Raw genomic sequence first — 17,283 nt, 5'->3', positions numbered from 1 at the left:
GATGACTCCCTGCTATCAATTGCTAGGTGGCAGTTATGCCACCTCCATAGCACAGTCCACCGAGAACACCTGGACTCCTCGGGCCATGAAGCTCTGCAAAGCTGGAAAGGTAATGGCAGCAAGAGTGAGTCTCAAAGTGTGGACTGTCTGCTAAGTCAGGAATGCCCAATTGTAGTCTAAGAAGGCAGCACATCTCCAAACCACCTACTTTTTCCTTCTCTCACTACAGGGACCAAACCCAACTCACCAGAATTAGTGAATTTCAGCACACCTTTCAGTAGTGACACCATCACAGGAGTGTCACCAAGACCATGCCTCTCCTCTCATTTGTTCTTATGATTAGTTGCACTGACTAGCAGAATTGACATCAACAATGATCAGCCCTGCAATGACTAACAGACTCAAATTGATATGCTGAGACACTCAATTTTTGAAGACTTTGGCTATACTGAGTAAATAAGTTATCTGTATGGAATTTTTATAAACAAAACTGCAAGTATTAGGAATACTTTTGAATGTCTGCTTAGTCTACCAGGAGGAAATAACAAAGGTAAACAACTGCTTGTAAGGAGACTACAAGTAAGTGTAACACCTCTGAAAGGCAATTAACAAAGAAGAAAGTCTGTTCTGTGACAGCAAGTGAAATGTCATCTGAGTAGCACCTTGAGAGGAGATGAAACAGTGAGTATGGATTAGACTGAGTTTGAGGTCCTCAAAATGAAGGTTTTTTAAGAAATTGGGCTGCTCCCCCTTGTGGCTATGTAGACACATTGAAATGACTTTTTGTATAAAGTTTTTCTATGCTAAAATGTTAGGCTACTTATTAGCCCACTTTTTATCACCTCTCTTTTAAAGAAAAATGTATTGTGCCAAATACTGAAATGCCACTTAAATGTCAAAGAAAACTTACAGTGGTAGAACCAAAAGAAAGGATGTCCACAACAGGGGGAGTAGAGGTCCGCAAGTCAGTTACCTCAATCTTTGGATTAATCTGTGTATATACATAAGAAAAGTTAATATTAGAAATTTATATTATAAGAAACTGGAGGACATTTGTAAAAATTAGAGAGCATTTCCTAATATATTCTAAATTTAAAGTACATTAGTATATTCATTAACATGGATATAAAAATTTTAAAAATATTAGCCTATTGAATCTATCAATGTATAAGAAAAGATCATGACCAAGTTGAATTTATTCCAGAAATAAAAAGTTAATTTTACATTAGAAAATCAATATAATTCACCTAATAAGGGGATTTAAAAACAAAATAAAATGACCCACCTCAAAATGCAGAAAAAATCCTAGCCAGTTTATTAACACAAGAAAAGGAAACAAAAGTTGTTAAGATGTAAGAATTGGAATAGAAGAAATAAAATTGTCATCATATATTATATAATTGTCTATGGAGAAATCCCCAAAGAATCTACTGCTACATCATTAAAGCTAAAAGAAAGTTTACTAAATTGAAAATAAATTGTATGTCTGCACCAAGATAGTTAGAAATATAAATTTCAAAAAGACATTTATAATACCATAAAATAAATACATCAGAATCTATATATATAAAAGCCTAAGTGACCATTCGACCAGTAGCTATGATGCGCAATGACCACCAGGGGACAGACGCTCCGACTGGTAGGTTAGGTTGCTGCTGGGGCCCTGTCAATCCCGAATCTGGTTCAACCGCACCCTGGACCCAGAGAGGAGGGAGAGGGAGCCTGATTCCTCACAGAATTGGCCGTGGATTAGTTTGTTGCTGGGGCCCTGTCGGCCCCGAAACTGATTCACCTGCACCCCAGACCCAGAGAGGAGTGGGGAGGGAGCCCAATTCCTCATGGAATCAGCTGTGGGTTAGCTTGCTGCACCAGATTCCCTTTTAATGTGAACGAATCCATGCACTGGGCCACTAGTAAACATATAAAAATGGATATAGCCCTGACTGGTTTGGCTCAGTGGACAGAGCATCAGCCTGCGGACTGAAAGGTCCCAGGTTCGATTCTGGTCAAGGGCATGTACCTTGGTTGTGGGAACATCCCCAGTAAGGGGTGTGCAGGAGGCAGCTGATCGATGTTTCTCTCTCATCAATGTTTCTAACTCTCTATCCCTCTCCCTTCCTCTCTGTAAAAAATCAATAAAATATATTTTTTAAAAAATGGATATGACCTATACAGGAAAAAATAATCAAACTCATGTAAAGACACAAAATAAAAATTTCTAACATGAGCTCAGATGGAGAGCCCTGTATGTACGGAAAATAAATATAAAAGGAAAATGGTACCTCAAATCAACAGAGGAAAGGTGATTTATAGTTGAAAAAACTGGCTCATTATATGGGCCCCTGACTAATATACTACATACAAAGGTAGATAACATATCAACTAGAAATCTAAGTGTTATGTCGTTACAAAGTTAATAAAGATAAATATATAAGAATATCTTTATTCTTATATACCCTCCAGGGTCGAGAAGGACTACTAGTACTTACACAAAAGCTGCAAAGCAAAACCACAAGGAAAAAGAAAAAAAATATTAATGCATCTGATTATATCAAAAGTAAGGATTTCTGTTTAACAATGAACATCACAAAGTTAACACTCAGATGATGGAACAGAAGGAGGTAGTTATGATGTCTAAAACTAAAAAGGGCAAGTAAGAAAAACCTACAAATCAACATTAAAAAGACAGAAATCCCAAGAAAAAAATTATAGGAAAGAAAACCTGACAGCTTACCAGCATATAAAGAGGTTTTTAGAAACATTAGTAATTAGAAAAGATTAAAGGAAAATAGTACTTGACACCTATTAAACTGAAAATACTCAAAAGCTCAATGACGCCAACATCAATATCAGCACTGTTTGTAATGCAAAAAAGAAAAAATAACCATGGCCGAAAGCCCCAAATGTTTATCAACAGTAGGGTAGATACATAAATCATGGAGATTACTACTGTGATAAATTCATCAGAATCCCACACAGCAGTGAAAGAAATGAACTACAACTACATGCAACAACATGTAAATGTACAAATACAGAGTGCATACATGATTCTCAGGATTTTAATATTATATTAAAAAGCAGATTACAGAAAAATATACTCAGTATGATTTCATTTGTATAAAGTTTAAAACCATCAAACCATACTTTTATGTGAAACATAATACTTTTTTTAAAAAAAGCAAAGGAATAATTAACTAGAGTGGCGACTACTTTTGAGGGAGGTTATTTCCGAATTTGAGAAAATAAAATTAAACGACATCACCACCAACTATTTATTGCACATTATGAATAGAAGTGAACAAAGGGCATCAAAGACAGCAGAACTTGTTATGAAATGAATGATAGGAGTAAGGACACTGAAGAACTGCAAAGAAGAACCTATTGTCTGAGCACCTGGTGAGAAAGGCCTCCTATGGAGGACACAGAGCTGAAGACGGCTCCTTTACAGAAGGTTTCGAAAACACACACACACACACACACACACACACACACACACACACACACACACACACACAACACAGCAATGAGGTAAGAAACCTTTCTGGGCAGAGAGGTGAATGCTGACTTTTGCACAGGGTAGCAATAAGAGAGGTTGGCAAAGGTCAAATTGTGAAGGGCGGAGGAATTTAGGAAGGCACAATAAAACTGGAAGCTAAAATGTGCTTTAGAAAGATTAATGGGACAGAGACATGCAGGGTATCAAGAATAAAGCAGGGATAAGAGTGAGGACACTATTGTAACAGTCCTGGGCAGTGGAGGTGAGGGCTGAGCCAGAGGTTAGAGGAGTGGAATGATTTTAAAAGCTCTTATCCTATTTGAAGGATATAGCTGTAGTTTTGGAAACATGAAGAAACTTTTATAGTTATTCAGCCAATTGTGTTAGAGGCAGAGGTATACACACCCAGTCATCGCCCTGCTACAGTAAGAAGAGATGCGAACCTCAGGGTGAGAAGGGGGACTAGCCTCAACACCCATGCTCCTTCCTGGCTGTCCACAGAGCAGAACACACAGCCCCATCCTAGGAGTTCTGAGGCCAGAATTAAGGCGCAAGACAAGAAATCTGCGGATGACAGCGTTCCTTTCCATCTTAAGACAAGCTGTCCTAAGAAATTTCTTGCAAACTTTCTATTCTCTTTTATCTACTGCCACCTAGTGTAGATATGAAATTGTTTCCCTATGAAAAATACAATCTGGCTTTACCACCTGAACCTGGAACTGCTCTAAAAATCTAAATCACGTGGAAATAAATGGTCAGCATCTCTCATTGAGAAATGCTTGAGCTGATACAAGTTGGGAAACTGTTGATGTAACAGCATTTTATTGTATTGTGGCACAAGTTACTGACATATACATTAGAGCAGGAAATTCTTATTAAGTAAAAGTTCACATTCTTCTCCATAAAGAAAATATGCTGGGGATGGAGGGGGGAAGGTGACAGTCACAGTTAAGTTCTTTGCTAGCTGACCTTCAGGAATACCAACACTACCTTCTACCTTTCCATTTTTATTAAAAGGAGAAACCTTTAATAATGAATTGCCTCAAAATGAAGTGGGCCCTTAGGAGAGGCTGAATGCTCTATCACTGAACACAGGGCATATAATTGAGAGATTCATGCAAGAGGGAGAGGTTAGTCTATATGACCGCAGAGGGTGAGAACCCCACTCTGAGATTCTCTGTATCCATCATACTTAGGAATTCATGAACACAAACATCACTACCAACAAATTCTGAAGGGCAAGGAATCTGCCCACTTTGTCCCCTGTTGCACACCCTAAAGCTACTACAATGTCCAACACATAGATACGTTAACTTTGATTATTATTGAGCCATTACATCAAAATGGTTAAAAGTACAGAATGGAACCAGAGTGCGTGGGTTGAATTCTAGTGATCCCACCTACTAGCTTTATGATTTAACTGCCTCGATTTCTCATGGAATAAAAATGGTACTACTTCATAGAGTTTTTAGGAAGATTAAATGACTTAATTTATGTGAAGGAATTAAAATAATGTTGTATGTGTTAGATATTATTAGTATTATTATCATGTAATCTCTGAAGAACAATTCAATAATACAGAACAAAATAATATAGCCGTATATACTCCAGCTAGAACTAAAATACAAGATTGGTAGAGAAATGTTATTTTTTTACCATAAATTATAATGTTTTCTACCTTTATACAAGATTGAAATAAAGCTCAATCTCAGACTTGAAGACTTCAATTGATCACTTGTAGTTTTCAACAATGAATCATGTCCAGATTTTTATACAAATATTTGGTTACGTTAAAAGAAGTTTTCCTTCCTACTAAATATCATACAGAATTTCCAATGCAATTTATAGATTAAGATAGTCTTAAATAGCCATTATAAAATTAAAGGCCAATGGAGCAATTACTTTATTAATACTCTTAAACTGATTAACCACCATCCCTTCCTATAATATTCTACAATTCTCCCAGAATAACTATTTTGATGCCTTAATGTCACCAAGATCTAACACCATCCCTTAGAATGACTATTGTCTTCCAATGAAAATATGCACAAGAGTTGGGGACTGCTCAGGATAAAGCGTCATGCACTCACATTAAGTTCCTTCTTCAAGATGTGAAGTCTGCTTTTGTTTGGGAGCAGAGCTGGGCAATTTATAGTAGCTCCTGACAGCCTGAAGTCAGCATGACCTAGTGATGTGCCATAGCACAGTGTGGGCAGGGCTAAGACACATTATTTAGAAATTAGGCTTCTTTCCCACCAAAAAAAGAAAGAAGTTGTTCTCATGTTTTTAATTAAGATGGAGTGCCTAGGACAGGAGTGCTACAAAGGATCTGCAGTTAGATCAACAGAGAGGACACAGGAGGGGCCTGCTTCACACAGCGGGGTAAGGATTTTATGCCTCATACCTTCTTTCATGTGACCTTCTTCTCTCATGTATTCTAAAAGCAAACTGCTATCTTCCTGTCTACCCATGTAGAAATTAGTAATTTATATATTTAGTCAGCTGGTACTCAAGGTCTAAGACTCCACAGGATCCCCCACCTTCAAAGGAGTGGAGCACTTAAGGCTGGCAAATGGGTGGCTTTTGCAAAAAAGGCCAAATAATCTCACCCAGGAGATTGAAATTATGCAATTCAAATGAGTTTCATGGAAAACAGAATAAAATTTAAATCACAGAAATGCAATGTTGCTTCAAACTTGGAAAGGAAACTTTCATGGTTACTGCAGAAAGAAAAAGTTAGTGAAATTAATCAGATTATAGATGCCATTTATTCCATATCCTTTCATAATACATTTTTGTTCTTTTAATCATGAATTCCAACCTCAAAAATGTTTTTTTGCTAATTTTCAAACATTTTCAAAGTAACATGTAAGTTGAGTTTGCCTAAAGATTTGAAAAATACTTCAATCCACAAAATTTTGTCTTTCAAAGTAAAACGTACTTAATCTAAGTGAATACACTGCATAATATCTAGTCTGACTCATACTATTCTATTCTAGGTGATATTTAAAGTGTTTAAAAATAATTTGATATTTAATAATTATTTATTAATAATATTAAATATGTTCTCTGTCTAGAAAACTTATTATAAGAGATTTTTTTAAGTGGTTTTAAAAATTTTCCATTGATTTGTAGAGAGTGGAAGGAAGGGGGAGAGACAGAGAGAAACACATCAATTAGTTGTTTCCCGCACTCAGGGATCGAGCCTGCAACACAGGTATGGCACGTGCCCTTGGCCAGAACCCAGGACCCTCTAATCCAGTGATGGCGAACCTTTTGAGCTCGGCATGTCAGCATTTTGAAAAACCCTAACTTAACTCTGGTGCCGTGTCACATATAGAAATTTTTTGATACTTGCAACCATAGTAAAACAAAGATTTATATTTTTGATATTTATTTTACATATTTAAATGCCATTTAACAAAGAAAAATCAACCAAAAAAATGAGTTTGGGTGTCACCTCTGACACGCGTGTCATAGGTTTGCCATCACTGCATCTAGTCTGAGGGCCAATGTAAGAGATTTTAAAAAAATTAAACAATTGTTCATATGCAGAATCCTACCACTTCTCTGGTATTTTATATTACAGAATATGAAGGTATTTTACACATGTTCATTGTGTACTTAATTTAAAAAACCATGAGTGCTTACAGGCAATTTAAAGTACGTACACTCAGGCTGACTTTCTTAATGCCACAAATATAATTCAGCCACAGTGCTTAACATTCTGTAACTGAACTCTGATTCCAAGATGAAAAGTCAGCTTTTAATAGGATTCTTAAGTGTGTATGTGAAAAATACGGTTGAGTGTGCCTTGCATGGCCTGGGTCATCCTGACCTCGCCATACAGAGCAACCGGACAGTTCACTTTCTGGCTGTAGTCAGAGCAGAGCTATTCAGACAACTTGTTGATGTTTTGAAGAAGGGTCAGCACTCTTAAATGGCCTGGGACTGGCAGTAAATCACAGAGAAAATGGCTTGAAGTGCCAGCACTGAGGTAGTGTGGAGTCATGGAAATAGCACTGAATTAGGAGTAAGGAGAGCAGAGCTTGGCCTGCAGCCCAGCCAGCCATCCCTGTGAAAAGGTGGCTGGACAGATGACAGGGCAGCAACTACATGGATGGTTAGCTCAGTCACACCACAGTAACGCTAGAACAGAAAACACTGAGAGTGTTAGCAAAACCAGCTGGGGTTAAACAAGGAAAGGGAATGCAAATTAAAATAGACTTCATATATATTTTATGTGAATACTTGTAATCACAGGGGATCAAAATACATCTATCATTGTAGAAACTGAAACACAAATGCGATGAGCCAAAAATTACATTATATACTTTCAAAAAAATAAGAGGAGTAGTAAGGCATAATGTAAATACTTTACTTAGAAGAACTGAAAAGAAGGTCAAAGTTGGAAAGGACCAAAATTATATCAAAGAACTGAAAATAAACATTACCAAGGAAAAACTAGGATAGAAACCCCCAAATGTGGCTAGATTAAACAAAACATAGAAAATAGTCCAGCCGAAACCGGTTTGGCTCAGTGGATAGAGCGTCGGCCTGCGGACTGAAAGGTCCCAGGTTCGATTCCGGTCAAGGGCATGTACCTGGGTTGCAGGCATATCCCCAGTAGGAGATGTGCAGGAGGCAGCTGATCGATGTTTCTCTCTCATCGATGTTTCTAACTCTCTATCTCTCTCCCTTCCTCTCTGTAAAAAATCAATAAAATATATTAAAAAAAAAAAAAAAAGAAAGAAAATAGTCCAAAAAACTTAAAAGTTTTAAAAACTTGCACTTAGGAACTCAAAATAGCTACTTTAAAACCAAAGAGAGGCTCTGTTAGTGAGAAAAAATTCAGATGAATGGGAAATAATGATTTAATATTAACTCTTGGAAGAGAAAGGGGCTATGTAGAATCATGCAAAATAGAAAGTACTGAACAATGATGATTTTTTTTTTTTGAAGAGAGAACACTTAAATCTATAGCACTTAAAGAAACTTGTCAACAAAAATACATCTAAATAATTATATATTTGAAAATATATGTAAGCAAATAGTAAAATAGTACCAATTATTAGGTTTAATGCCCAAATCTCTTCTTTTTATTGTCCATAAGATTTTCTTCTTTGTTATGAAAGAACTTCAAGATATTTATTTCAATAACTGTCATAAGTATTGCCCTTTAGCACTATTCTCATGGCAGCCATCACATGAGCTTCCTACACATGCCTAGAATAAGAAACTTGCTCAGACTTTAGTCACCAAAGCCTTAGATTTGTCATTTCCTATTACTGTTAACACAGTTTTTAAGTTTTATTTCTAAGTCTTCAAGAAGCAAATATGAGAGCCTTTAGATCGATTACATACTGTCATATTTAAAGTTTTACGAGTAAAAATAATTGTTTCTCAAAGTTCTGCTGTTGTAAGGCAGAACTAGGTTTTCTATAATTAAGTATGATTTCAAGCATCTAGTTGACCAGTAGCCCCAAAATCTGCACTTACAAATAGCAGGACAAATAGGTACAAAGTACTCACTTCAACAGTCTCGATTTTCCCTTCATGGCAATGTGGTGTTCTTGGATAGATGTCCAAAAGATGTGGTGGTGAATCAAAATGTAATCTTTTGAGATTTCTTTTAAGAACATCTTTAGAATTCAGTTCATCAAAATTAGTCCTCCATAATAAAATCTGTTTAAAAAAATTAAACAAGTTGGCAATTTATTTACTTGCATATACAAGCAATAGAACGGATTTTTTAAAAAAATGAACATACAAAAATGCCTCTCAAAATAGGAAGACTAAATATTTCAACATTACTACTTCTCAATACTTTTTTAAGGGTGAGAGATTTACCCATCCTTCATGTTGTTTAAAATTCATATTAAGAAAATAACATTACCTTAAAATCCTCTTTTTTTCCCCAAAGCCCAAAACCATGTTGTCCACCATATTCAATAAATCTGACTATGAATGACTTTTGGTTATTTTAAGTAAATGCAAAATTGCTGCATAAACAATTTATATTTACAATCCTCAAGAATCTTAACATTTCAAACACAAGATACAGACAAAATATTAGGCAACAATTCAAGTGAAAGTGCCACATTAATATTTGGCATACAATAAGTGTCAGTTACATGTATAAGTGTAGAGACAAGCAAAGAAAATAACTGCTATTTGAGTTCCAAAAATTATCAAAACTGTCACGATTTCAGCTCTGAAATAGCAGACGTCCTGGCATTAAGTTAAAATATAAATTCATTGGAACATATACAAACTAGCTGGTTGTGAAAATCTGTGCTGAGGTCTTGGACTCCTTTGCCCTAACCTAATCAAAGAGGGAGCTGAAAGACGTACAAACCTGCATATCTGCGCCTCCTGATGAAAATAGCTCTCCACCTTTTGAAAATGAAACAGTAAAGACAGGTCCCTAAGATATAAATGGAAATTTAAAAAAAGTTACTTGGTGATGTTTTCTTATGGCCAAGGATACTGTAAATACTAATTTTTTCTAATTTATGTAGACTATTGATGCAATAAGTCTGAGAGAACATATCCAACTGCTAGCAACTAATGCAGGTAGAGTGAAGGTAATCAAAGAACCAACCCAATTATATTAAAACACATATAGATGATATTAAATGAAAAAGAAATTCTAATAAAATTTTTAAAATACACCTTTTTTCCTTTTTAAAGAAGAGCTTGTACATATGTAATTACAAGCTTTTCCAATTACAGAATTTCTGTTAAGACTCTCTGGCTTTGGACTCTTTATTCAACAAATCACTAGCAGAAACTAATGATAACTCTGAGAGTGATTAAGAATGAAGCTACTTGAAAAAAAGGCCATATTCCCATTTTCGGACTTCAACAGGCTTCACTGAGTCACCCTTCATGTGGGCAACAGTGAGCCACTAATAGTTTTAAAAGCAGGATATAGACAGGAGGAGAGCTGTGATGAAACTGATGTCACAAACTTTGTAAACCATATGACTGTCTAACCACTATACTGTGTACCTGAAACTAAAACAAAATAATATTGAGTGAAAATTGATGTTGCAATTGTGAGATGATGGACTGAAGTAAGAATGAATGGTTGGAGGCCAGTTAGGAAGTTACTGCAATTATTTGGGTGAGAGGTAATGAGAACTTGAAATTGAGCAATGACTGTGAAGTTGGACAAGACTACACTTGGCACAGTCACAACATGCATAGCCTCTAGGTGAACTTTTCAATCCAGATAAGAGTAATTATTTCTCATTTCAAAATACCAGTATATTCTGTTCTGTTAATGTGTCCTTAATCTATACAAGAAAACTTCTGGGGAAAAACACCTTATATTTTTAAGTAGACAACCCCACAGATTTAGGTTATTGTAGCCCCATAAACATCTTTTTCCTCCACATTGTGAAAATTCCACCTTTGTGTATAAATTTTTCTTCTAAAATATTGTTTATCTTTTTTTCTATTAATCTATTTCCATGGGTATTTTAATCCTTGGCTACTTTTATTGGTTATTTATTCAGCTTAAATACACACATGAGCTGGTTCGTGTCTATTTCTGCTTCACACTAATACAGCTGCAGAGCAAATGACAAAGCAAGCAGGAAGCCAAGCAAGATATATGAAGGCAGAAAAAAACCCTTCTCCCCTAGACCTTCTCTCCCTTCTCTCCTTCTATTTCTGGATATAAACTGCTTATACTTGGTTAAAAGGAAGTATCTAGTACTTTTTTAAAAGGATGCATCCTAAAAAATTTAGAGGAGTTTGAATATTTACCCAGAAAGGAGGACTAGTTTACATACTTAAAAAAGTTTTTCTTTAGTGTGTTATATGCCAGGGTGTGTGTGTGTGTGTGTGTGTGTGTGTGTGTGTGTGTGTAATTGAACAAGCTCAATAATAGGACCTCACTTCCCCACTGGGTTATAAACCAACTGAGAAATAACACAAAAAAATAAGGCATATGAGAGCCAAATATCACCTTTCATACTGATAAACGTTTGCAAAGACAGAATGTGGCTTTATGTGTGCAAATGGGCTTTCTAGATCTGAATACCAGAATGAGTCAGATCTGAGTGCCCAGTCACAGGCAAGACTGGACAAGGGCAGGCCTCCCCACAATAAGTATCAGAGGAAAAGTGAGGGCAGGCTTACTTCCAAGAGCAGAAGTCATTGGGCTCTACTTGTTGTTAAATTTCTCCTTTTAATCTCACCAGACTAGAGAAAGAAATGACTGCGGGGGTGTGAGAGGCTGAGTGTCAGAGCTAGTGGGACAGCCTCCACATGAGAAGAAAGATCAGAGGTTGGGAAAAAATGTATCTATCACCACTTAACCAGTTAAACCTAAACTACATCCTGATGAAGATAACAGTGAAATATTAATTTAATGGCTATAAAAGACACACATTGATTTTGACAAGAATTAAAATAAATATTATTTCTAATAGTTGCTTCTAGAGCAGCTGTGGGCAAACTACGGCCCGCGGGCCGGATCCGGCCAGTTTGAAATGAATAAAACTAAAAAAAAAAAAAAAAAAAAGACCATACCCTTTTATGTAATGATGTTTACTTTGTGAATTTATATTAGTTTACACAAACACTCCATTCATGCTTTTGTTCCGGCCCTCCGGTCCAGTTTAAGAACCCATTGTGGCCCTCGAGTCAAAAAGTTTGCCCACCCCTGTTCTAGAGGATAAAAACATCATCTTGGAGGCAAAAATATTTTTTTATGACAGCAGCAATGTATGTTATACTTGGAAAAGTAACAAAAGCATATAATAAAATGGATCAAAACTTTAAAGTATATATCATTTAAAAAACAAAAATCTCAGTGTTAGTACCGAATGTCCTTGAAGTGTATATATGAGCCTTCCTTCTAGTAGATCCAAAATCTTAAGTGTACCATCTGAAGAAGCAGTGATGAGATAGTTACCCGAAGGATGGAATGATACACAATTAACTCCGCCACTGTGAACTGATTTGTAGAAAATAAAGCAAAAACTTTAGAGAACAATTCTTAATTCTACCGGTAAAGATGCCCCTTGAATCTATTAGCAATATTAGGTTGAAAACAAAAATCAATTAGAGGCAATGTCCCCACAGCACCAAATTTCTAAGTAGCTTACTAAAACTAATAAGTAGTTTGGCATCAGATAGCTTGAGTATCCAGCTAATGAGAAAGAATAGCTTTTAATAAGAGAATATGTCATGGAAAGATGATCTTGTTAACCACATAACTAAAAGTCTTCAGATATATTACCAATATAACCAACAGTTAATTATTACCAGTTCACATAAGGTATACAACCTTGCCTTAAGCTAAATTTAGTAATCAATTAGTAGCTTGGCACTAAGGGGTAAAGAGTGTGGAGATATATTTGGAGAAGGGCACAATCTTGCCAGTTTGAGCAATCATTTCTCATTTCACCATCTTTCCAATAGGAGGCAGTATAACACAGTGATGGAAAGTGTAAACAGAAAGACCCAGGTCAATTTTCAATTCTTTTAGAAGGTCACTTAAAGCCTCTATAAGCCTCAATTTCCTTATCTTTAAATGGGAGTAATAATAATAATACCGCCTCTTGGGGCTGTTGTGATTTATCAGTGTAGCTACATGGTAAATATTACACTTAAGTCTGAGAAATGTGGACTTAATGTAAACCCAATATAAACCAAGAAATTGATTTATTTCTCTTTTAACTTTAATACATAGGCACAGTCAGATGTTGTTTTCTACCAGTTATAACAAGTATTTGTGCCAATTTCTATCCCCGACTTCTCATAATTATATAATCAGAGTTACTCCAGCAAATAACCAGAGTTTGCAAGTCTCACAGTAATCTCTTTCTTTTTTCTTTATAGTCCTGGCATCATTTTTAAGGTGCCTCCACCTCCCTCTCCACTCTGGCATCTACCCCAGCTTCTCAGACCATGCTGCTGAGGGGGCTGTCTTTCAGTCAGTTCAAAGGCAGCCCGTGGCTCTTATTAAGAGGGCCAGGCCACACTGAGAAGGGTAGTCTTTCAGTTGAAGAGTTTCCCCGGAGCCCACTCAACAACTGAATTCTTTTGTTATAGAAACTATACCTTGATAATGCTGGAGTAATTTGTTTAATCGTATATCCCAGATTTTCACAGTATGATCAGAACCTGCTGAAGCTATGCATGTACCATTAGGGCTAAAATCCACAAAATTTGCAAACCTAGGAGGAAAGGATAAGATGGTCTCATATTTTGATTTCTTTACTTCAATTTCTTTATTTGAACTGTAATAAATTAAATGTCTCCTTATTAAACCACATCACATAAATGCACAAATAGAATGAACTTACCCTACGGAATCTGAGAAATTACTGACACACTGCTTACTTGTGGTATCCCAAATTTTTATAGTTTTATCCTCACTACATGATACAATTAGTCTTCCATCGGGTGAAAACCTGGAAAGCACAAGAAAGAAGACTGTTTCTGTGAAAGGCTCCCGATAATCACAATCACAGCCATCCCACTCCCACCATACACAAGTCAGGCTGTACATATTAAATATTGGAGACCACTGTTACCACACGATGCAGCAACGTCTTATTCTGCAACCACCATCTTTTCAACGAAAAATAAGCACGACAAAGGACACTGATAGTCCATTAAAAGATCAAATCACACCATATAGATCAATGGTTCTCAACCTTCCTAATGCTGCGACCCTTTAATACAGTTCATGTTGTGGTGATCCCCAACCATAAAATTATTTTCGTTGTTACTTCATAACTGTCATTTTGCTACTATTATGAATCGTAATGTAAATATCTGATATGCAGGATATATTTTCATTGTTACAAATTGAACATAATTAAAGCATAGTGATTAATCACAAAAATATGTAATTATATATGTGTTTTTTGATGGTCTTAGGCGACCCCTGTGAAAGGGTCATTTGACCCCCATAGGGTCGCGACCCACAGGTTGAGAACCGCTGATATAGATTAACCAAGGTTCTTCTCCTTTCATTCTTTTATTTAAATAATTTAGCTTTATGGCACCTGTTGTAGTTTTTTGGTTCATCTCTGCACTCCTTCCAAGCCAAGTACCTTGCCTTTTTTCTTTTTGCCATGTACCTTGCTTTTTAAAAAATCTTTATTTCTTTCTCCTATATCTGTCATTTTTTGGTGTTATCCATATGACCCAAGAGAGCCTTTATTGTTCACCCCCCCAACCCTGTAGTTAAGTTTTTTTTATAAGAAAATGACTTGTGTGTTTAGAATTAAAATTAAATGATATCATCAACAAAAGAACCAGCTCCCCAAACCCATAAGTTCCTGGACATGAGGAGGCCAGAGAGCTCCACTGGACTGAAAGTAGGACAACTCATTAACATGGAACGGAAACTCCTTCATGGACACACCTATCATCCACATGCCCCATTAAAAAACAAATGACTAAATTCCCACATGGCTTGTCTACTGTTTCTATGCTCTCCTTTCATTTTAAGATCCTTTTCAAAGTTTCCCCCTACCCTAAGTGCCTTTCTGGAAGACAAAAAAAAATTTTTTTTAGACTACTAGAAAATTATGAATAGTATTTTTGTCATTAATATTTTAGTAATAACAAAACCCAAAAAGACAAATTTAGGTCACAGACTGATTATGTTTCAATCTTATTGGTATTTCTCTCTAGGCCCAGATTGCTATAAGTCATCAATTGTGGGTGTGGATTATAATTAAAGGCTTTTCTTTTTATTCTCTCTCATTTGATCCTCTCCTCCCTTCCTGTTCTTAAGGCTGACCTAAGAATAATTCTTCCTGACAGAAACTTGGGATCTGGCACCTATGGATTCACCATTAAAAAAAGAAAAGACACAGAAGCACAATTAAATTCTACATAAAATAATCTTTAAAATTCAAGAAAATAATCTTGTAAGAAAATATCTTCCATGATGGTAGTTCAGGGTGATTTTATAATAATGTAATATATTATTAATCTTTTCCAGCAGAAAATATGTGATGAAGATTCAAATATGAAGGACAATATTCTAGAAATGCTCCAAACAGATGAAATTTATTTTACACAGACCCTGGGGATAAGAAGCCTACTCAGTATCCCCATGAAAATAAACTTTACATAATAATGTAAAAAACTAATTCAATGAATTAAACTGCATCTCTTAAGAAGCTATCTTTGCCAGACTGGTTTGGCTCAGTGGATAGAGCGTTGGCCTGTGGACTGAAAGGTCCCGGGTTCGATTCCGGTCAAGGGCATGCACCTTAGTTGCAGGCACATCCCCAGTAGGAGGTGTGCAGGAGGCGGCTGGTCGATGTTTTTCTCTCATCAATGTTTCTAACTCTCTATCCCTCTCCCTTCCTCTCTGTAAAAAATCAATAAAATATATTTTTTTAAAAAAAGAAGCTATCTTTAAAAAATATTACCTAATGTGGATATTTCTTCAAATGGTAAAAATATTTCTGAGATGACTTGATTCTTACATTTTAAGAGAGCAATGATGAAAAAAAGTAATAAAATGGAATGATCAGATTAAAAACAAAGTACAGAAATCCTCACCCTACATTATTGACTAAATCCTACCACCACCACCACCACCACCATCACTATCCTGCTAACCCTATAGCAACTCTTTTAATCCTCAAGCAACCCTACAAAACAGGTGCTACTGCTAGCTTCAATTTACAGATGTATAAACGGGGCACATAAAGGATCAGTAACTGCCAGAGTCACACGACCAGGAAGATGAGAACCAGACAATCTGGTTACATAGCTAAACTCTCAGTCACTCTGCTGGGTCCCTACTGAAAGGGAAGTGTCTTCTACTGGCCAAAGGATTTGGGACACATAGAGTTCTGTGTGGCTCCTGTGTGACCACAGAAGGCCCTAAAGTGGAGAGGCTTGAGGCAGTGCTCCTCAGACACTCCGTGATCGGCTCTGACAGGCTAACCACTGGACTATCCTTTAATAAAAATCCGCTTGCATTACCATACACTGTCAGTGTTCCAGACAAGTTTATAGGAAGGACATTCATTCATTCAAATATTCACTGAGCACCTGCCAGAACCAGGCACTGGACAACGTGCTGGGTCACAGGAATATAGTGGCAAATGAAATGGAGATCCCTGTATCCAGGAAACTTTCAATCTAGGGAGTTAACAGAAGGGAGGGCACACAAATAATATGTTGTAGACAGTGATAAAACAAAAAATGTGCCAATTTATCATTAGAAACTCCATCGAAGAAACATGTTTTTAAAGCAACTTGTGAAAAAGAGAAAGGAGGTACAGTAGGGCCTTGACTTACGAGTTTAATTCGTTCCGAGACTGAGCTCATTAAGGAGCTCGTTAACTCAAATTACTCTATCAACTCAATGCAAAAAATCGGCTGAAAGACAGCTGGTATCTCAAAAAACTCGTTAGTCGGGAAACTCATAAGTCAAGGCCCCACTGTATACTGGCCAGATAGAATTCAACCTAAGGAGGGGCTATAAATAAGAGGCATTTTTCAAACTAGAAATTTATCTAGAGCAGGATGGGTTATAGTCTGAGAGAAACTTCCCCATGCTAAAGAAAGGAAGGGAGGGCAAACATCCGATAGAGGACAGAGGAGGTAGTGGGAAGAAGCTGGCAGCAGAGGGAGAGGTTTCTACCTCCAACTCCACATGACCAGAGGGGCACTCAGGGTAAAGGCCCTGCCCCTCCTCTGGACACTATATTATAATTCCTGCTTTCTGTATATGTTTTTTGCCTTTGGAGGGGTTAAAAGTAAAGATGGTGGCTTGTATCTTCTCCTTC

General features: G+C 36.5%; 1 protein-coding gene across 14 annotated transcripts in view; it reads right to left on the bottom strand.

Moving 5' to 3' along the window:
- POC1B (POC1 centriolar protein B) overlaps positions 1 to 17,283 on the bottom strand; it is a 140,506-nt gene that overhangs the window by 78,408 nt on the left and 44,815 nt on the right. For 6 of the 14 annotated variants that reach the window (XM_036297174.1, XM_036297177.1, XM_036297164.1 and 3 more), the window contains 6 exons: positions 13,822 to 13,929; positions 13,577 to 13,692; positions 12,334 to 12,467; positions 9,855 to 9,923; positions 9,029 to 9,181; positions 911 to 991 (listed from right to left, as the gene is read on the bottom strand). In XM_036297174.1, coding sequence (XP_036153067.1) covers positions 911 to 991; positions 9,029 to 9,181; positions 9,855 to 9,923; positions 12,334 to 12,467; positions 13,577 to 13,692; positions 13,822 to 13,929 — 661 coding nt within the window. Of the gene's footprint in view, positions 1 to 910; positions 992 to 9,028; positions 9,182 to 9,854; positions 9,924 to 12,333; positions 12,468 to 13,576; positions 13,693 to 13,821; positions 13,930 to 17,283 lie in introns of those variants that run through there. The other 8 variants (XR_004965741.1, XR_004965743.1, XR_004965745.1 and 5 more) reach the window with 6 other exon arrangements.

The sequence above is a fragment of the Myotis myotis genome, unplaced genomic scaffold (assembly GCF_014108235.1).
Source record: "Myotis myotis isolate mMyoMyo1 unplaced genomic scaffold, mMyoMyo1.p scaffold_m19_p_3, whole genome shotgun sequence".
Classification (NCBI taxonomy): Eukaryota; Metazoa; Chordata; class Mammalia; order Chiroptera; family Vespertilionidae; genus Myotis; species Myotis myotis.
This window is presented reverse-complemented; position numbering and strand designations above follow the sequence as displayed.